This window comes from Dermochelys coriacea, chromosome 3 (assembly GCF_009764565.3).
Source record: "Dermochelys coriacea isolate rDerCor1 chromosome 3, rDerCor1.pri.v4, whole genome shotgun sequence".
NCBI lineage: Eukaryota > Metazoa > Chordata > Testudines > Dermochelyidae > Dermochelys > Dermochelys coriacea.
This window is the reverse complement of record NC_050070.1, coordinates 50,825,872-50,848,293: the sequence shown is the minus strand read 5'-3', so window position 1 is coordinate 50,848,293 and position 22,422 is coordinate 50,825,872. Positions and strand designations below refer to the sequence as shown.

At 43.4% G+C, this 22,422-nt stretch overlaps 1 protein-coding gene across 7 annotated transcripts in view; it reads right to left on the bottom strand.

The window, feature by feature from the left end:
* Positions 1 to 21,471, bottom strand: part of PHF3 (PHD finger protein 3) — a 78,642-nt gene extending 57,171 nt beyond the window's left edge. For 2 of the 7 annotated variants that reach the window (XM_043510420.1, XM_043510424.1), the window contains exons 1-2: positions 21,203 to 21,459; positions 2,254 to 2,522 (exon numbers count right to left, since the gene is read on the bottom strand). In XM_043510420.1, coding sequence (XP_043366355.1) covers positions 2,254 to 2,497 — 244 coding nt within the window. In that variant the 5' untranslated portion in view covers positions 2,498 to 2,522; positions 21,203 to 21,459. Of the gene's footprint in view, positions 1 to 2,253; positions 2,523 to 21,202 lie in introns of those variants that run through there. The other 5 variants (XM_038394048.2, XM_038394057.2, XM_043510421.1 and 2 more) reach the window with 5 other exon arrangements.
* Between the last annotated feature and the right edge of the window lie 951 nt (positions 21,472 to 22,422).

Genomic DNA, 22,422 nt, shown 5'->3' with positions numbered 1-22,422 from the left:
CAAAATTTAAGGTTTAATTTTATTTTTTTTAAACAGTATGTTTCTAGCCTTTAGGTTTGAAAGAAAACCATGAAAATGTGAACGGAGTATAAACCAACGCAATTCAAGTCTGCATACAGCCTGAAACAATAGCTGTCAAAGGGTGAATTGAGTCTTTTTTCAATGGGATGGTAAGCTTGAAATTTAAATATGACAGTTTAAATATCAGTATTGTTAATTACCATAGCTGATCATTTTAGCAAAAACATTCAAGTACTGTGCCAAAAGCCCCAACTCCTCTCCATGCAGTGGCCAAATCCTCCAGCTTTGTCCTGACAATTTCTACAATACAAGTTGTTAAAACAAAAAGATTTGGAATCCTGAGAAGTATAAATGTAGGAACAGCACAAAATAAATTGATTTTAATATAAATAAGATCTACTGTCCTTATTGTAGTATTCATTTTCATATTTCATTCATTAAAACTCCACTTAAAAATCTAAAAATAGCTGTCACAGAATTTCCACTACAGTGCCACAGAATCCAGGAATGTTACTGCAGAATTTAGGTTCAGCTTGCTATGTAGTACATGGAAATATGAGCATAAGAAAACTTTGCGCAGGGGGGGAGGGGGGGCCGAGAGGAGGGGACTACTACTTTGATTAGAAGAATTGAAGCTCCCATCCCGAAATGAACTTTGCCTACTGAAGTTTTGATGAAGTTTGGCCATATTTCTAATCTTTCTATGACTATGTTTCATTTCTGTTTCTTCAAGTCTTTACAAGATAGGTATAAACAGCGTATACACATATATACACACACAGTTATGCATATTTATATGTAGAACATGTGTACCCAAGAGGATGTGCAATATTGACATATCTTAGGATAAGATTCAGCATCCCCAGCAATATCTGGAGAAAATGGAGCAGTAACTCAAATAGACTTGTGCATCGTCACTACTCACCTAATCCATATTTTGTCAAAGTCCACGAGCAAAAAGAGAATAGTGAGGATTTCATATGTCTAATGTGAAAAACAGGATTTTTTTGGGGGGGGGGAAGAAGAGGGGGGTTGCTTTGTAGATTGAGGGACTATGGGGGATTGGAGAAGAAAGAAGTATGTGAGGGAAGATGTTATCTAAGGCTGTCTTTAATCATCATTGAAGATGCAGTAAAGGTCAAAATATTTAGCTTTTGCTTTACAGTTCATTTCTAGAAATGCCCTTGTTACTTCCCTTGATCTGTTTGCTGGAGCTATAAATCAGAAAATTAAGTTAAGATGAGAGTCTATTCTAGGTCCTGCAAGTAATAATTTTCTTCCTCACTGTGATGAGGAAATGGTTTTATGTTTTGGGGTTTGTTTGGGGTTTTTTTTTGGGGGGGGGGGTGGAAAAAACTGATTAAAGTACTTGAACATCTGAAAATGCCGATATAATGAAATCTAATCTATAGCTCAAACACTGCAAAGCACTACTGAAATTTCAGCAACGTTATCCACGTCGAGAGTATTTGTACTACACCAATCAATCATGAAATCTTTGAACTTTTACCATAAGGATGCATGACTAGTGTGCCAGATTTACAATGAACTCAAAGTAAATATTCTATCAATGCAAATTAGATTAAAAACTGGCCCAGTAGCTTTTAACAACTTTCAAAAATGTTGTAATACACTTTTCAATAACCATTAAACAATGGTATTCCTCTTTTAAACATTGCTATGAACTGTTTCAAATTCAAATATATTCTATTACAAAGAACACTGCTAGCGATGGCAATGGTTTGGTTTGAAACCAACCAAATCAGAATGCCTTGGGATCTGGTATCACCTGACTACTAGAAAGCCTAGAAATATCAGAGTATCTCAGAGCTCTCAGGAACAGTTTGCATCGTTCAAGCACTCCTACTGCTAACTCTGCATTGTTGCAATTCTGAAGGTAGCTAGCTACTTTTGCTGGTTTGATATAGTACTTATGCAAAGCTTAATCAGTACTTTGGTCGGGGGAAAAATTACATATACTGAAGACAAGCCTAAGAAAACCCTGATCCAGACTGGACATCCTCCCCCCCACCCCCCCAAAAAAATACAAATCTTCCTAGATAAGTATTACAGATGCCTTCATATGAAATAAAGAACAGCCTGTGTTTTAATGCCTGGGGCCTAAATCATAAAATAGAAGGGGAAAAACCCCAACTCATCATTTTCTACATTAGCAAAAAGGGATGGCACTAAGTATTTTAAATTGTAGTCTTAAAAAATTGTAAGATTTACCTGTTGAACAAGGCATCTGGAAATTGGGATCATTGCTATCCAAAACAGGCAAACAGAACTGGGCACTTGCAGATCCTAGCATAGGATCCTTATCGCTGAGCATGTTCTTCAGCGAATCCTCTAAGAGATTCTGACTTGTACTAAAATCCTCACAGACTTCATTCTCCAGGTTGGATCCTAGAAATAGGGCATCATCTAAGTGTTCAGTAGGAATTAAATGGTTAAATGTATCAACTATATCCATGAAGACTCCTGTGTGTCTTTCAGCCCTATAGAAAGATAAGAAAAATACCATAAGAAAATAAGCTACAAATTGTGAATAACCTAAAAAACCAATAAGCTGTTTTGGTGGTTGTGTTTTCTAAAGAATGCTTAAGATACTTTAGAATTGTAACAAATTTCTGTTTATTGCTTAGAGTAGACTCCTTGGAAACCTAAAAATTTATCTATCTTTTTTCTTCCCCTCCATCAGCACATATAGACTAGGTCATTATTGTAGGCTATCAGCACTGAAGTACAGTACTGGCATTTATATACACATACAGTGAATTGAAACATTCTCTTTAAAAAAGTCTAGCTGGACCTCAATCAAATAAGGGAAAAAATCAAGACCAACCAAATCTGGGCCAACTGTCTTGAAGAAACATCTCTTCACCTTGAAAACTAAAGATCTGATTATCCTCAACTCTCACTGAAAACAACAGACTAGAGGGAGATCAGCAGCTAACAAGTTTGGGCCCAAAACTGGAGGGAGAAGAACTACATTCTAGTCCATGCAAAAAGCTACCATGGAAGTGTTCACAGCCATATTTTTAAGATATAAAAAAGCTTACCTCAGATATTTCACCTATTATGTTCAACAGTACACTACAAACAAAAGCTCTTCAGGTAAAATTCTGGCCCCACTTAAGTCAGTGAGAACTGTGTCACTGATTTCACTATTATTAACTTTAAGTTGCTATGTTGTATAAACAAGCCCCAGTGTACTCTACTAGTAAGCTGCACCTATATTATGTGACAAGACTTGTCCTGGTTTCTGTAATACTTCTGTATGACAAATTGGAAATTCTGTTGTAGATTTAGTAATTAATAAAAATGTGGAGTAAATATTTAATTAAATATTTTAAATGAACAGTTAATATAATTTTACTTTTATATTGTTGTCATATTGTCAGTATGCTCCATGTTTTTGGACCAAAGACAGATAACTGCATTGTATAGGTAGACAGGGATACAGTGAAAGCTACTATGTACAATAGCTGAGTAGCGGAAAGTTCGCATGTTGGCAGAGAATAAGGTTTTGGGAGACTTTAGGTTTTGGCAGCTAGAAAGTAGTTGAGGCTTTTGGAAAAGGGAAGAAGATGCATATCCTCTCTTGTTCTCTCTTCACCTCATAGCCAGGATCAGAGATTACATTTTTTAATGAAGGTGGGGGAACAAGACTGTGTGGATCTGGAGCCTTAGCTCTTTCCTAGCCCTCCATTCCAGCAACCCTTGACAGAAAGCAGCTGCTCAACCCAGTACTTAATCCTGCTTACAGCAATAGTTAAGCACATTGAACATTTATTTTAGAATGATCAGCACTGCAGTACTTAGCTATATTCACAGTTAAGGATCAACGCCACAACAAATTCAACCATGTTTTTGTAACAAATTCATAATTCTTTAATCTGACACACATACAATGTGGAATGTGTCCAAAAAACCTGCTTTTTCCCCATAATATAACGCTGTCGATCTACTCTGAGTCCATACCTACCACAATCCCTGCTTTTTTCTTTGCAGTCTGGGAAAATCTGGGCAGTTATCCCATAGTGCCTCAGCAGAGGAAGGAGAACCCAGAGGACACGCACACAAAGCAGCACAAACACAATGCACTCTGGATGTATTACTGACAGAGAGCTGGGAATAAGAAAAGCCAGCCAAACCAGGTACTCAGAAAGAATTAGGCAATACCAGCCCTACAATTAAAAAAAAAAAATCTGTGTTATAACCAGATATAGAAGTCTTGTCTACTTAAATTACACAACACTGATTTGTTAAATTGGTGTGTCTACACTAACCATCCTGGTTAGCATTAAACAATGCTGCATTAGTCCACTTTTAGCATTCCCTATTGCTGTTCCAATTCCCCAGCAGAGGCCTCAAAACAGGCATTTGAGGAAGTAGCAAAACAACTGGAGAGGCGCTATACTAAAATATTTTTAAAATGTGAGCTGTTTAAATAAGCCTTTTGCAGTCTAGAAAAGAGCCTATATTTTATCATTTTACACAGCATAGCCATTCTATTAAAGTATTTTTAAAATAAGAAAAAGCCTTATGATTGTATCCACACAGCACCTTATAAAACAAATATTGTATGCATAAAACTAAAAAAGCTCCAATAGCTCAAAATAAGAAAATAATTGGGAGTATAGCATCGTGGAACTCTGCTTCGAAAACTAATGAATATGTTGCTCCTGTAATACAGCCCTTTTCATACAGTATTAGAACTGAAGAGATACAGAGCAACAGATACAGGACATAATGGTTCTGAAATCTGCCCTGAAGGTGTAACTGCAACAGAAATGCTCATGCATTATTACAAACTGTTGTGTGCGTGCGGATACAAGGTGCTCAAAAGCGTTAAGGGTTTAGAATTCACTTACAACGCTGAAATCCTTCCTCTATGCCTTTTCCACACTAGGGAAGTTTTCTAAGCCCTAGTCTACACTAGGAGTTTAGGTCGAATTTAGCAGCGTTAAATCGATTTAACCCTGCACTCATCCACACAACGAAGCCCTTTTTTCGATTTAAAGGGCTCTTAAAATCGATTTCTTTACTCCACTCCCAACAAGGGGATTAGCACTGAAATGGGCCTTGCCGGGTTGAATTTGGGGTACTGTGGATACAATTAGACGGTATTGGCCTCCGGGAGCTATCCCGGAGTGCTCCATTGTTACCGCTCTGGACAGCACTCTCAACTCAGATGCACTGGCCAGGCAGACAGGAAAAGGCCGGCGAACTTTTGAATTTCATTTCCTGTTAGGTCAGCGTGGGAAGCTGCAGGTGAGAGCAGAGCTCATCAGCAGAGGTGACCATGATGGGGTCCCAGAATCACAAAAGAACTCCAGCATGGACCAAACAGGAGGTACAGGATCTGATCGCTGTGTGGGGAGAGGAATCCATGCTATCAGAACTCCGTTCCAGTTTTCGAAATGCCAAAACATGTGTCAAAATCTCCCAAGGCATGAAGGACAGAGGCCATAACAGGGACCCGAAGCAATGCCGCGTGAAACTTAAGAAGCTGAGGCAAGCCTACCAGAAAACCAGAGAGGCAAACGGCCTCTCCGGGTCAGAGCCCAAAGCATGCTGCTTCTATGATGAGCTGCATGCCATTTTAGGGGGTTCAGCCACCACTACCCCAACCGTGTTGTCTGTCTCCTTCAAAGGAGATGGAGGCAACACGGAAGCAGGTTTTGAGGACGAAGATGATGATGATGATGATGTTGTAGATAGCTCACAGCAAGCAAGCGGAGAAACCGGTTTTCTGACAGCCAGGAACTGTTTCTCACTCTGGACCTGGAGCCAGTAACTCCCGAACCCACCCCAGGCTGCCTCCCGGACCCACTAGGCGGAGAAAGGACCTCTGGTGAGTCTCTCTTTTTAAATAGTATACATGGTTTAAAAGCAAGTGTATTTAATGATTAACTTTCCCTGACATTCGCGGCCAGTACAGCTACTGGAAAAGTCTGTTAACGTGTCTGGGGATGGAGCGGAAATCCTCCAGGGACATCTCCATAAAGCTCTCCTGGATGTACTCCCAAAGCCTTTGCAAAAGGTTTCTGGGGAGGGCAGCCTTGTTCCGTCCACCCTGGTAAGACACTTTACCACGCCAGGCCAGAAGCACGTAGTCGAGAATCATTGCAGAACAAAACATTGCAGTGTATGCTTGCTGGCGTTCAAACAACATCCGTTCTTTATCTCTCTGTGTTATCCTCAGGAGAGCGATATCATTCATGGTCACCTGGTTGAAATAGGGGAATTTTATTAAGGGGACATTCAGAGGTGCCTGTTCCTGCTGGGCTGTTTGCTTGTGGCTGAACAGAAATGTTCCCCGCTGTTAGCCACATGGTGGGGGGAGACAAAATGCAACCCTGTAATGAAAGCACGTGCTATGTATGTAATGTTAACAGCAAGGTTTACTGTGAAAGAGTGTACCCATTGTTCTATAAAATGTGTCTTTTTAAATACCACTGTCCCTTTTTTTTCCTCCACCAGCTGCACGTGTTTCAAGGATCACAGGATCTACTCCTTCCCAGAGGCTAGCGAAGATTAGAAGGTGAAAAAAAAAAACCACTTGTGACGAAATGTTCTCTGAGCTCATGCTGTCCTCCCACAGTGACAAAGCACAGACGAATGCGTGGAGGCAGACAATGTCAGAGTGCAGGAAAGCACAAAATGACCAGGAGGAGAGGTGGCGGGCTGAAGAGAGGGCTGAAGCTGAAAGGTGGCGGCAGTGTGATGAGAGGAGGCAGGATTCAATGCTGAGGCTGCTGGAGGATCAAACTAATATGCTCCAGCGTATGGTTGAGCTGCAGGAAAGGCAGCAGGAGCACAGACCGCCACTACAGCCCCTGTGTAACCAACCACCCTCCTCCCCAAGTTCCATAGCCTCCTCACCCAGACGCCCAAGAACGCGGTGGGGGGACTCCAGCCACCCAGCCACTCCACCCCAGAGGACTGCCCAAGCAGCAGAAGGCTGGCATTCAATAAGTTTTAAACTTTTAAAGTGCTGTGTGGCCTTGTCCTTCCCTCCTACACCACCCCTCCCGGGCTACCTTAGCAGTTATCCCCTATTTGTGTGATGAATAAATAAAGAATGCATGAATGTGAAGCAACGACTTTATTGCCTCTGCAAGCGGTGATCGAAGGGAGGAGGGGAGGGTGGTTAGCTTACAGGGATGTAGAGTGAACCAAGGGGAGCAGGAGGGCACACGTTTCATCAAGGAGAAACGAACAGAACTTTCACCCTGTAGCCTGGCCAATCAAACTGGTTTTCAAAACTTCTCTGATGCGCACCGTTGCCTCCTGTGCTCTTCTAACCGCCCTGGTGTCTGGCTGCGAGTAACCAATGGCCAGGCAATTTCCCTCAACCTCCCACCCCACCATAAACGTCTCCCCCTTAGTCTCACAGATATTGTGGAGCACACAGCAAGCAGCAATAACAATGGAAATACTGGTTTTGCGGAAGTCTAATGAAGTGAGCTGTAGCTCACGAAAGCTTATGCTCTAATAAATTTGTTAGTCTCTAAGGTGCCACCGGTACTCCTTTTCTTTTTGCAAGTCAGTAAACTGCGCCAGCGTGCTTTTAACCGTCCAAATGCACATTCTACCACCATTCTGCACTTGCTCAGCCTATAGTTGAACTGCTCCTGACTACTGTCCAGGCTGCCTGTGTATGGCTTCATGAGCCCTGGCATTAAGGGACAGGCTGGGTTCCCAAGGATAACTATAGGCATTTCAACATCCCGAACGGTTATTTTCTGGTCTGGGAAGAAAGTCCCTTCCTGCAGCTTCTGAAACAGAACAAAGTTCCTGAAGTTGAAGGCATCATGTACCACGTTGATATTGGTGAAATGTCCCTTGTGATCCACTAGTGCTTGCAGCACTATTGAAAAGTACCCCTTGCAGTTTATGTACTCGCCGGCTTGGTGCTCCAGTGCCAAAATAGGGGACATGGGTTCCGTCTATGGCACCACCACAGTTAGGGAATCTCATTGCAGCAAAGCCATCCACTATGACTGCACATTTCCCAGGGTCACTACCCTTGATATCAGCAGATCTTTGATTGCATTGGCTACTTGCATCACAGCAGCCCCCACAGTAGATTTGCTCACTCCAAATTGATTCCCGACTGACCGATAGCTGTCTGGCATTGCAAGCTTCCACAGGGCTATTGCCACTCGCTTCTCAACTGTGAGGGCTGCTCTCATCTTGGTATTCTTGCGCCTCAGGGCAGGGAAAAGCAAGTCGCAAAGTTCCATGAAAGTGCCCTTACGCATGCGAAAGTTTCGCAGCCACTAGGAATCGTCCCAGACCTGCAACACTATGTGGTCCCACCAGTCTGTTTCCAGGGCCCAGAATCGCTGTTCCACTGCATGAACCTTCCCCATTAGCACCATGATGCCCGCATTGACAGGGCCCATGCTTTGACAGAAGTCTGTGTCCATGTCCTCATCACTCTCGTCATCACACTGACATCGCCTACTCACCTGGTTTCGCTTTGCCAGGTTCTGGTGCTGCATATACTGCTGGATAATGCGCGTGGTGTTTAATGTACTCCTAATTGCCGAAGTGATCTGAACAGGCTCCATAATTGCCGTGGTATGGCATCTGCACAGAAAAAAGGCATGGAACGATTGTCTGCCGTTGCTCTGATGGAGGGAGGGGCAACTGACGACATGGCTTACAGGGAATTAAAATCAACAAAGGGGGTGGCTTTACATCAAGAAGAAACAAAAACAATTGTCACACAGAATGGTCCCCTCAAGGATTGAACTCAAAACCCTTGGTTTGGTTTGGCAGGCCAATGCTCAACCCACTGAGCTGTCCCTCCTCCCGGTATTTCAGGCAGGACTGAATCTCCATTAGACTTTTCAAGGTGCCCCTGACAGACCTCACCGAAACGATTGTAGGCCGTTGATTTCATGGGGGAAAGGGGGAGCAAATGAATACAAAACAAATCTGGTGTATTTCTTGTTTTGATCCACTCCATCTATCTTTTACATCTTTGGCTGGCAGCAGACGGTGCAGTAGGACCGCTAGCCATCCTCATCTCCTGGCTGCTCGGCAGAAGATGGTGCAATAGGACTACTAGCCATCCTCATCTCCTGCCTGCTCACGAGAAGACGGTGCAATAGGACTGCCAGCAGGACTAAAGAGAATGACCTGGTCGAGTCACTCCTATTTTAGTCCCTGCGCCCATGTCTGCCCAGACGCTCCTGATCGACCTTACCGAGGTGGCCAGGAGCACCTCGGACATGACGATGATGGTTATCAGGCCTATTGCACCGTCTGCTGCCACAAGGCAATGGGTTGCTGCTGTGTAGCAATGCAGTACCGCATCTGACAGTGGCCAGGAGACGTACGGTGACAGTGAGCTGAGCGGGCTCCATGTCTGCCGTGGTATCGTGTCTGCACAAGTAACTCAGGAAAAAAGGTGCAAAACAATTGTCTGCCGTTGCTTTCACGGAGGGAGGGAGGGCCTGACAACATGTACCCAGAACCACCCACGACAATGTTTTTGCCCCATTAGGCATTGGGATCTCAACCCAGAATTCGGCGGCGGAGGAGACTGCGGGAACTGTGGGATAGCTACCCATAGTGCAACGCTCCGGAAGTTGACGCTAGCCTCGGTACTGTGGAAGCACTCCGCCGAGTTAATGCACTTAATGCACTTAGAGCATTTTGTATGGGGACACACACAATCAACTATACAAAAATGATTTCTAAAAAACCAACTTCTATAAATTTGACCTAATTTTGTAGTGTAGACATACCCTAAGCTTCCCCATGGCTGTTGGCACCAGTCAAGTGACATGGTTGTTCACAACATGGTAACTGCTAATACAGTCGGGCCATTGTTAACATACTGTACTTGGAGTAGTTTTAAATGGCATATTGTCTAGGGTAGGGCGTCCAGTTTGCCATCTTTTTTTTTTTTTAACAATGCTGCCAATACTAATGTAGTTGAACAGACTACAAATTCAATCGTGGGATTTACGTTAAAGAACTGTGCGCCAGTCTAGGCCTCTTAAAAGGATTTAAACGTGATTAGCTACCACAAGAACTAATTATGTGTGTGGACACAAGCCATGTTTACAGCCAACAACACTAACTGGTCACAAACACCAGGCTAGTCTTAATTTTTATAAACAAAAGCTTCTATTTTGGAGAACAATTCTATATCAAGTTCTTCAGCCACAGATCCTATTTATAACAAAAACACACACAGAATACTCTTAACATTTAAAAACCTATATCCTCAAAAGCAAGATCAACAATTAAGATTATAGGTCATACTCTTGGAAAAAAAAAACAGCATGAAAATATGATTCAACTCTGACGCACTGTCATTTGTTCCAGTAATAGAAGGTTTGAACTTTTCTGCAATAATTTATACAGCATTGCATGAAATTCAGAAAAATGTTTCTGCTGTTATGGCATGTGGGGATTCAAATGTCATACCTGTATATCTATCATTGTCAGTGTCCTTCAGAATCTATATTCCATACTGTACAAATATTATATAGAAACATCAGCTGTATAAGTTACCTTTCACACAGCACCTAAGGAATATGAACTTTGAGTAAGTTTTTTGATTTACTTATAACATCCTTCCAATGAGATTATATTCCATGCATTAGCAAAATTAGGAGCTTGTTCTTCACTTCTGTTCTAAACAAGGCAATTTTCTGCCCCTAGGGGTTAATGGCTGTTTTTAACATCACTGGGTTTTTTTGTTGATTTTTTTAATTTTCAACTCTAATTTCTACGTTATCTTTAGGAAAAAATGTATTTCTAAGTCCACATCACAAATATTTATTGTAGGAACTTGTCAGTCTTCCACAGGTTTCAGAGTAGCAGCCGTGTTAGTCTGTATTCACAAAAAGAAAAGGAATACTTGTGGCACCTTAGAGACTAACAAATTTATTAGAGCATAAGCTTTTGTGAGCTACAGCTCACTTCATCGGATGCATTTGGTGGAAAAAAAATAGAGGAGAGATTTATATACACACACACACAGAGAACATGAAACAATGGGTTTATCATACACACTGTAAGGAGAGTGATCACTAAAGATAAGCCATCACCAGCAGCAGGGCGGGGAAAGGAGGAAAACCTTTCATGGTGACAAGCAAGGTAGGCTAATTCCAGCCGTTAACAAGAATATCAGAGGAACAGAATGAATGGACACAAATCAGACGTCAAGAATTATAACATTCAAAAACCAGTTGGAGAACACTTCAATCTCTCTGGAAAGCTTATGCTCTAATAAATTTGTTAGTCTCTAAGGTGCCACAAGTACTCCTTTTCTTTTTGCGAATACAGACTAACACGGCTGCTACTCTGAAATCTCCTTACAGTGTGTATGATAAACCCATTGTTTCATGTTCTCTGTGTGTGTGTATATAAATCTCTCCTCTGTTTTTTCCACCAAATGCATCCGATGAAGTGAGCTGTAGCTCACGAAAGCTTATGCTCTAATAAATTTGCTAGTCTCTAAGGTGCCACAAGTACTCCTTTTCTTTCAGTCTTCCACAGTTTCAGCTAACTTAAAATCTGTCTAGGTTGTCGCTGTCTCATTGCTTTAGCCTGTCCTTTTCCATGTTCCAGCTTTTAAAATTCATGTTTTTCTCCCACTAAATAAGCATAATTGATGTCTCTGTATCCCAAAGAGTGCTTGACTAAAATATTGTTATGGTATTATTCAGTGTGGCAGAGATTCATATTGTACGATATCCATCCAGAATTATATTAAAAGTAGTCTACGATGATTATGATTTCCAAGAGAAAGGAATTTCAGATATCAAATGTCTCCTCCTTCAAACTAGCCTTGCAGGAGGGGAAAAAAGTATAATATCAGAGGAAAGTGGTATCCACACAAATTCTTCCTAAATGTGCTTGTCTGAAAGGAACGTTACAGATTAGAACAGTCCACCTCAGATTACACTATTGGTCTTGAATTATACTTTCTGTTTACATATTTTGGATTTTCTTTGGATACATTTAACTTAAAATGTATTCTTTAGTTGCTTTTTTCTTTTTCTTTTTTTTTTTTTGGAAGTCTACTTCCACTTACTGTTAGCTTATTATGTAAATCGGGTTTCATATTTTTCTGTTATAATTAACTATAACTATAGTTGATGTTAACTATAATTTACCTTTCTTAAAATCTTTATTTTAACCTGATACTGCTCTGCATATATTAGTTCACAACACTCATTTTATATTCCTAAATTTAAATTAGCCAATCAAACTTTTAAGTCAAGTGGTCTCAGATGAACACAGAGAATCAAGTTCACTTTTTTAAATGTAAAGTATAATATAAATTTAACTCAGGCTATGAATAATGGAATCTGGCAGAACATAAACTGAAGGAAAAAGCAAAATTTACAGAGTTTTAAAATGTTCCTTACTTAACCTAATTAGAATGCTAAATGTTGACAATGGTATTAGCTGCGCTAATCAATTAAGTCTTCTGCTGTGGAAGTCTAATGTATTAAGGATAAAGTATAATTAGTTCCATTCTTTTTACACATTTTTCTGAATAGTGTTAATGAGGTCCGTTGGAACAAGTGCGCATATTTTGTGTAGAGTATATGATTGTACTAAGGCCCAATCACTGGATGGGGTAGACCCCTGTGCCCATATGTAGTCATTTGCAGGACCAGGGCCTAAGTCTCATACACGAAACAATGCAGCCTCTTCAACAAGGACTTTGTTGGCTTTGAGACTGGTCAATGACCAAAGTTTTAAAAAAAGTCTGTACACAATTATGGGAAATGAGTTGGACCCTATATGCAGACGCTACAATAAAGGCCAGAAAATGTTATCAAATGGCATATAGCCCTACTATAATAAAATGTGAGACTTGGAGGCAAAAGAGGAAAGCTCCATCCTAGCTGATATGAAATTAAACTACATTCAAACAGAAAAATCCTTTTTAATCTTATGCTGAATACCGTACCTTAAATAACCCAAGTGAAAGGAGCATTCATCATATTAAATTTAGATTACCTTCCCTCTTTCTCCTCCGCAGGATTTTAAATGTCCAGAGCCACCACAGATTGATGACAACCTGGGAGACCTTGGTTAAATCATATCCACCAAGGAATTTCACTTCAGAGAGGAGAGAGACAGTAGAAATAAATAAGTTTTAAAACCACCTGTCCTTTTATAATCAAAGCAAACAAAAATATAGTATGGGTTTGACACTCCTCTGATTCAAGTTATTGTGGGTTGTATTTTTAAGCCAAAAGCTATTATTTGTATTACAATAGTGCTTAGAGGCCCAAACTGAGAGAAAGCCCAATTGTACCAGGCACTGTACTGACACACAGCAAGCGTCTATGCCGTGGTGGGCAAACTTTTTGGTCCAAGGGCCACATCAGGGTTGCGAAACTGTACAGAGGGCCAGGCTGGGAAGGAACAGCCTGGCCCCACCCCCTATCCACCCCCCACTTCCCACCCTCTGACTGCCCCCTCAGAACTGCCAACCCATCCAACCCCCCCACTCCTTGTCCCCTGACCCCCCTCCTGGGACCCCCTACCTACCTCCCGGGACTCCACCCCCTAACCCAACCCCCCCGCTCCCTGTCCCCTGACTGCCCCGGCCCCTATCCACTCCCCAACCCCTGACAGCCCCCTCAGGATTCCCACCCCCATCCAACCACCCTTTACTCCTCATCCCCTAACCGCCCCCTCCCGGGACCTCCTGACCCTAACTGCCACCTGGGATCCCACCCCCTTGTGCAACCCCCCCACTCCCTATCCCCTGACTGCCCCCCCAACCTCTATCCACACACCCCCACCTCCCGACAAGCCCCCCAGGACTCCACTCCCAACCCGCCCTGTTCCCCGCCCCCCTGACCACCCCACAAGAACCTCCATCCCATCCAACCGCCCCCTGCTCCCTGACTGCCCCCCGGGACCCCCCGTCCCCTTACCATGCTGTTCAGAGCAGCAGGAGCTCGCAGCCCCACCACCCAGCCGGAGCCAGCTGCACTCCCCAATAGGAGTGGCGGGCCACAGCGCTGGCGGTGTGGCTGCGGGAGAGGGGGAACAGCAGGGGAGGGGCCGAGGACTAGCCTCCCCGGCCAGGATCTCAGGGGCCAGACAGGATGGTCCTGGGGGCCAGATATGGCCCGTGGGCTGTAGTTTACCCACCTCTAGTCTATGCCCCACAGTGTTTACAATCTAAACAGACAAGAGAAACAAATATTCAAAGGGGAACAGAGGTATAGAGATGTGAAGTGACTTGCTTGAGGTCACACAGCATGTTAGTGGCAGAACGGATAATAGCACTCGGGTCTCATGACTCCCAGGCCAATGTGCCTTATCCACTGGACCACTCTGCCTCAAATCCAATAATCAAGAGCAACTAATACACATCACAAAGGAAAAGATATCTGGTATGACCACCAATTTCTGAGGAGCATCTGAGTTCGTACATAACTACAGGATAATAGTTTTAAGGTTATAAAATTTATCTTGGCAGTGTCTTAAAAAAAAAAAGATACAAAGCTAGGTGGAAACATGGCTGAATTTGGTCTCTTTCCAGCTGTTCTTCAATTTTATTCCAATCACAAAGCCATAAAAAAGATGTGCCTAATAGAAGTCTCTACTCAAAAGAGTCCCATCAATACTAGTATAGTTGTAGGTCAGGTCTAAGGCACATTGGCCTTGGGAAAAGCTTGCCCGGCACTCAGTCCCTTACTTTCATTCATAGATCCCAAGGCCAGAATGGACAACTGTGATCATCTAGTCTGAAGTCCTGTATAATAAAGACCATAGAACTTCCCCAAAATAATTCCTTGAGCATACCATGACCCTTGGTAAATTGTTCCAACAGTTAACTGTTCTCACCACTAAGAATGTATGCGAGTCTGAATTTGTCTAGTTTCTACTTCTAGCCGCTGGATTGTGTTAATTCCTTTCTCTGCTAGACTGAAGAGCCCATTATTAAATATTTGTTCCCTGTGTACGTACTTCTAGACTATAATCATGTCACTCCTTAACCTTCTCTTTGGTAAGCTAAATATATTGAGCTCCTTGTATCAATCAGTGTAAGGCATGTTTTTTAACCCTTTAATTGGTCTCATGGGTCTTCACTGAACCCTCTCCAATTTATCAACATGCTTCTTGAATTATGGGCACCAGAACTGGACACACTATTCCAAGCAGTAGTTACACCAAATACAAGGTAAAATGTCAAATACAAAGGTAAAATGACCTCTCCTCTTACTCAAGATTCCCGTTTATTCATCCCAGGATCACATTAGCTCTTCTGGCCAGAGCGTCATAGTGAGGGGCTCATGTTCAGCAGACTGTCTAACACACCACCAAAATTTTTTCTACGGTTACTGCTTCCCAGGATAGATGCTTCCGTGTCCTGTAAGCATTGCCTACATATGTATACATTTACATTTAGCCATATTAAAAACGCATACCGTTTGCTTGTGCCCATGTTACCAAGCAATCCAGATCACTCTGAATTAGTGACCCATCCTCTTCATTATTTACCAAACTCCACATTTATGTGTCATCTGAAAACTTTATCAGTAACTATTTTATGTTTTCTTCTAGGTTATTGATAAAGATGTTAAACAGTACAGATCCAAAAGCCAATCCTGCAGGACCCCACTGGAAACATACCCACTCCATGACAATTCCCCATTTACAGCAAGATATCTATCAGTTAGCCAGCCTGTTTTAACCCCTTTAATGCATGCCGCATTAGTTTCATATTGTTTCACGTTTTTTAACCAAGATGTCATGCAGTACCAAGTAAAATACCTTACTGAAGTCTAAGTAAATTACATCAAGATTATTACTTTTATCAGCCAAACTTACAATTTCAAAATAAAAAGATATCAAGTAGTTTGACAGGATCTATTTCAAATAAACCCATGTTGATTTCCATTCATTACATTATTTTCCTTTAATTCTTTCTTAGGTGAGTCCTGTATCAGCCACTCCATTATCTTGCTGGGGATTGGTGTCAGGCACACAGGCTTATAACTACTTGGATCATCCCATTACAAAATTGGCACATTAGCTTTCTTCCAGTCTCCTGAACTTCCTCAGTGCTCCAAGACTTATTGAAAATCAACATTAATGGTCCAACATGCACCTCAGCAAGTTCTTTTAAAACTATTAGATGCAAATTATCTTGACCCGCTGATTTTAAAATGTCTAACTTCAGTTTAGCATCCTCCAGAGATACCATGGAATGGAAAGAGTATCACCATATGATAAGACTACATCTTCTGTTCCCTCCCCCAATACAGAAATGCCTTTTCTGCATCATTATAATTTTACCATTTCCATCTAGTACTGGACCAATACCATTGTTAGCAGTCTTTGTGTTCCTAATACATTTTGAAAACTCCTTATTGTCCTTAATTCTGCTGACCATAGATTTCTCCTTGAGTCCCTTTGCTGAACTTATCAGTTTTCTACAATTCCTAACACCTGATTTATATTCATCATCATCATCTTCTCCTTTCTTCCATTTGTTATATATTATTATTTTATAGCTGCCTTCACTTTCCCTCTAAACCAGATCAGTTTTGTAACCCGTGCACCTTCTTCCTCAATTGTGGCTTCTTGGGCATCTAGTGAGGTGTTCTTAAAATGATTCCCAATTACCATTCACATTTTTTCTAATTAAATTCCATGCTGATTTGACTCAATTGTTTTCAGCTTTGGGAAATTATCCTTATTTTAGCATCAAGTATTACTGGAATTTACTCTTCATCAGATTGTTTTCTGACTCTTCTAACCTGCTCTTATCTTTCTTTCTAGTCTACCAGAAGCATCTGCTAATGAGAGACCTGTTGAAATGTCAACAGCCTGACAGTTTCCCAATAGACATTTTGGGAGCAAACAATTTAATTAGTTTTAAGAAAGAACTGGACAAATTTATGAGTGCTATTGTATGACACAGTTGCTTGTAATGGGAGGAGGCAGCGCTCAGCAGCCCCAGGGGCTCACTTCCAGTCTATGTCCCAGTTTTATGATCCTAAAATGCTCATGCTTCAGCCATCCACCTGCAGGAGTGATGAAGGGATTCCTTCCCCCACCCTATCTATCCCCCAGTGTATTCTGATTTTGTTTGTTTGTTTTGTTTCCTTCCCCTAAAGCATCTGAAGTGGTCACAGCTGGAGTTGGGGCACTGGATGGGGTGGGCCAGTGATCTAAGGTGAGCACCAAGCATTCTCTATCAAGTACTTGCTGGCTCACCTGCTCAGGGTCTAATTGTTCACCATACATTGGGTCAAGAAGGAATTTCCCCCCTGGAAAATCCCCCAGGTTACATTGGCTGTGATCTTGGAGGGGTTTTGCCTTTTTGTGCAGGTCACTTGCCGGGATTACCTGGTATCTCTCATTTACTCATCGCCATGCCATTACAGGGGCCTTGGTGCACCTTGATCCTGACTGTTCTTCCTGTAGCACATAATAGTCTAGTATTCTATATGCTATACTTTGGTTTAATTTTGGCTGTTGGGTGCTGGGTTTAGTATGTGGAGCTGGCTAGCGTTGGTGGCCTGTGATATACAGGAGATCAGACTAGGTGATGCGTGTCCATTCTGACCTTAATCTCTATGACTCTATAATTAAGTCAATTAAGCCTAATTAAAGTAGATAGAATTCTTTATATGACCATCTTGAACATTCAGCCTTTCATCGCTGATGGACAGCAGACCCCTTAGCACTAGCTTGCTCAGTACTTCAAAGGAAGCACCTAACCAGTCAAAAAGGTATTTTAGGGTATTTATCTAACAAAAAGATCCACTAATCATGATCCAAGATAATTATGTTAATAAACCAGAACTAGGTAAAGGCCTCAGTCAGAAGGGAGATATAATGTTTTTAAAAATGATAAGGAGCTGGAGAGGAAGACAGAAAGGAGAAAGACTGTACTCACAAAAGTGAAATCTTTCACAACCATTTACAAGATCCTACCAGCAATTTTCCACCTTGAACAGATTAGCCCGTCACCACCCATTCCCTACTCAATAAAATATGCCTCTTTCCCCTTTTTTTCAGCAAGAAGAGGTACAACTACATCCATTCTAAAGTTTTTTTTATATATATATATAATTTTTTTTATTGTATTACTCATACGCCTTGACCATACTAAATAGTTATTCTCTCTTCTTGATTTTTACACCGATCAAATTGTCAAAAACTTGTTATGAAGCATTTAAAAACTGTACATGCTAAGTATTAGTCATAACATGTCAAACTGTACATATTTTTTTAGTGCTAATAGATCAATCCATCCAGCCCCAGAAATTCCTTTCAACTTAGCACCATTCTGATAAAGAGTTGCCATGAACTATACTTACGGCCAGATTTTTAAAAATATTTAAACACCTGAAGATGCAACCTACTGGGATTTTCAAAAACTCTTAAGTCCCCCTGCATGATGAAGATGTTTCGCTAGTACAATTTAAACCGGGGTATTATCCCACACCTCTTTTACATGCTATCCAATTTTATTTTATTTTTTAGTTTTGTGGTCAGTTCACAATGTAGGCTCATATCCAAACTGCTTTGCAATGCAACACGTTTTATGACCTTATTGCTTTCCAAAACTTTCCCATATATATAAGATCAATTCTCCCAGATGCACAAACGCAAGTTAATACATGTTTTGTATCTCCAGCACATATTTCTTTCTTTACTGGCGAGTGACACACCTTGATTAAGTATAGTTTGTAAATTGAATATTTTTATTAGTTTCCATATCATCACATACTTAAACTAAAAACAGGGCTAAAATAATTCTATGTGGCACCAAACTGGACTGTTCTACAGTTTACCCTTTATTTACATTCTAAGTCAGTTTCAGTCTATATGATAAAGCCAATGCCAATTTGAATTAAAATATTAGGAAATAAAGGGAATGTAATAGATATAATAGATCTAGGCTATAACTAAATATTTTGAAACAGAAGTTTTCAATTAAGATTATTTCAGACAGTAATTCAACAAGTTACAATCCAGCGAGTGACTGTGCTATGTTAAACCTACCCAATATCCTACACGTACTGATATGGTTACACCGGTTAAGCTTGGAACTATTCATTACCTCTAGAAGTTAACTGACTGGGCAATACGGTACAGCTCATATAGGTGAAGTCATCCCGTTTTTTTTTCCAATCTAAATGGCAATGATTGTTAAGAAATAGAGTGGGTTTTGACTCCAGATTTAGAATGTATCTAAAGTCATTTGTACAGAAAACAGAATTACAGCTTCTCAAGAAAAGGATGTCGGAGAGATGACATAAATGGCTGTGGGAATACCATTATGAGTAAATGTAAAACATAACATCCTCATCCATTTATTGGACAGTTTAATAATTATTTCAAGAAATATAAAACCTAACATTTTAAACTGATCCCATATATAAAATGCTTAACTACGTAATATAATTGTATTAGTATGTTTAATACATCTATTAAACCAATTCAAGTGCAAATCTACTATTTTAATTGAAAGGAGTTACGTATTTGTTTACCCTCCTTAAAATCTATTTGCACCAAAAACATTTTTATTAGTTTTGGTGAATTAGTACTAATTTTTAAAAGCCACCAAAAGACAGAACAAATCTTGTAGTCTCCAGAAATCAAATAATCTATTTATAAAATACATGAAAGCAGGTACAAGAATTAAATTTTGAATACTCTATTCTGTATAAATATTGCATTATGTGCTGACCCTCTCCAGCTTTCATTCTACAGAACACTTCATGAGAGTTACCCATAAACAGAGCACCTCCATATCCAAATCTCCCACTCCATGGTCCGCAGCATCTTTCAGACTGCAGACAGTAAGGAAGGGACGCATGGTACTTATGCTAATTTGAGAAGAGCTACCATAATGCATAATGAGTATTACATTTTGACAAACTCCGTTATCAGGAAAGGTGGGTTATTTTCCCTCATCTCTTTTACTTGTAACCCCCACAAGAAATAGAAAAGATGTAGAAAGATGCTTAATGCAGAGATTGTCAGGTTTAGGAGTATGGTAGGGAGAAATAAATCAGTGGAGGTCAGGGGGCAAACAGCAGGATCTGAGTCACTGGAGGTTGTTTGTCAGGTGGCGGGGGGGCAGAATAGCAAGGGATGGTTGAGCAGGTACTGTGGGGAGTGAGAGGAGCTGCAGAAGGTCCAATCATCACTCATCTGGGATTGAGGGGAGTAAGAATGTGTGTGGCAAGAGATAACTGCAGCAGGATTTGGATCAGCAGTGGGTGTAGGGGCAGGTGCTAGAGAAGGGACTCAGATCAGTATGTGTGTATGGGGGAGTCGAAGGTACAATAATTAGTCCTGGGGAACAGTATAGCAGGGCCCAGATTGGCAGCATGGTGTGTACTGGGGAAGTAATGGGTGCTGGTGCAGTGTGTGTGTATTGGGAGGGGGAGGTACAGCAACGGATGCAGGACTGGGTCCAGCAGGCCCAAGTCACTAGCATGCTCCCAGGGAGGGGGGACGGAGGAGTGTAAAGTAGGCCCAGGTCAGTAGTGCGGGTGGAGGGATGGGGAGGAGAGTGTAGGAGGCGGGGCAAGGAGGAATGAGGGAAGGATAGGAGGCCCAGGTCAGCAACAGGCCACAGGGGAAGTGTGTGTAGTAGGCCCCAGGGGACAGGGGTGAGAGCAAAGTAGCAGACCCAGGTCAGTGACGGGGAAGTGGGGAAGGCAGCAGGCCCAGGGCAAGGGAAGGCCCGGAGGGGGGAAGGCAGCAGGTCCGGGACAGGGGGTAGACCACAGGGCAGGAGAAGGCCCGGGAGAGGGGAGGGGAGGGGAGGGGGATGGAAGGTAGGAGAACCACAAGGCAGGAGAAGGCCGAGGGTTGCCAGGGCCGGGTGCCGCCGGCTCCTGTGTGCTGTGGGGGCGGGCAGCATATCCCGGGGCCGCCCCCGAGAAAGGGGCAGGGGGCGACTCTAGCTCGGCGGCCCCGGGCTCCCCCCCGGCCAGTGCCAGCGTGGTGGCGGGTGGAGGCCTCGCCGGATTGGAGGAAGGCCCACGGCAGCCACCGCAGAGGCCCCTGCGCCAGGCCGCGCCGCCTTCCCGCCGCTGCTTCGGGCCCAGCCGGCCCGGAGGATGAAAACGGACAGGGCCCGACGCGGCCGCACAACGGCCTTTCGCCCCTGTGCCCGGCGGCGGTAACTCACCCTTGCTCCGCCGCCCAACGCTGCCCCGCGGCCAAGGTCCGGGAGGAGGAGGAGGCGGCGGCCGCGCAAGAGGAGGAGGCGGCGGCGGCGGCGCGCGCGCGGCTCGCTCCTCGTTGAGGGGGGGGGGGTGCGCTCAGCTGCCCACCCCCCGCGTTGCCCCTTGCCTCAGGTGGTCCCGCCCGCTCGGCCTGACGCTCGCTGCCGACCGCCGCGTGCCCGTGTACGCGCCCCCCCGCCGCGTGCGTGAGACAAGCGGAGCCGCGCAGCCTAGCTCACGTGACCGCTGTGTTTACTGGAGGCAGGGTGCGGGGCGCATGCGTAACCGTCTAAGGGCACCGCCGGGTTGCTTGGAGCGGCTCGCGAGGGCGGAGGCGCTGACCCGACCTGTCTCGGCGCCTACTTCGCTGCAGCCCCGGCCGGGCGGCCTGTAGCTTCACGCGTTACCCTCCGGCTCCCAGCTCCCGCCGCACAACATAGCTGGAGCCTGGGGCGGGCGCCGCCTGAGCAGTGGGGCCAGCCGCCGGGGAAGGGGCTTGGCCGCTTCCGACCGTCACCGGGGGCCCTGGCGGGCCGTTGGCGCTGAAGGACTCGGCTTCGGGCTCTCCTCATGGAGCCGCGGGCTTTCCGCGCAGAGGCCCACAGGGGAGGGGGCACATACTTCTGGGGAGGGCCCTGAGCCCACCGCCCTGAGACCTTACTTATTAACGGGGAGAGGGGGTAGCTCTGCCCAGGCCCTGGCGACCCTTCCCAGCCTGGACGCACGGATCAATCACAACAGCTGCAAACTTCGTCTCGGGGCGGGTGTCGCTTCAGCCTTTTGGTTGCAAAGAACTTCAGACGTTTGAGTGAGTGTTTTAACACGAAAGTGGCTGTGGCTAAGAAACGCCTTCGCTAAGCTTCTGTCTTCCGCTCTCCTGCCATGTTAGCCCCAAAGGGGTTAAACTAGCAACCCAGAACAGACTAGGTGGAGCTCTGCACTGTGAATGCAAGCAGCTGGGAGGCACAGGAGGTCTCAGTGGCACAGATTTCTTCCTACTGCAATAGCATCCCACAGAAGGGCTGAGCTAGTGGGTGTGCCCTATCAACCCAGAGCAAGAAACTGACTGGCCTCTACCGAGCCAGATGGCTTCTAAGGTGATTAGTGATTTGAATCTCCTCACAGCAGACTGGTATATGTATGGAGTGGTACCGGGCCAGGTTATACAATGCCACATGACTAG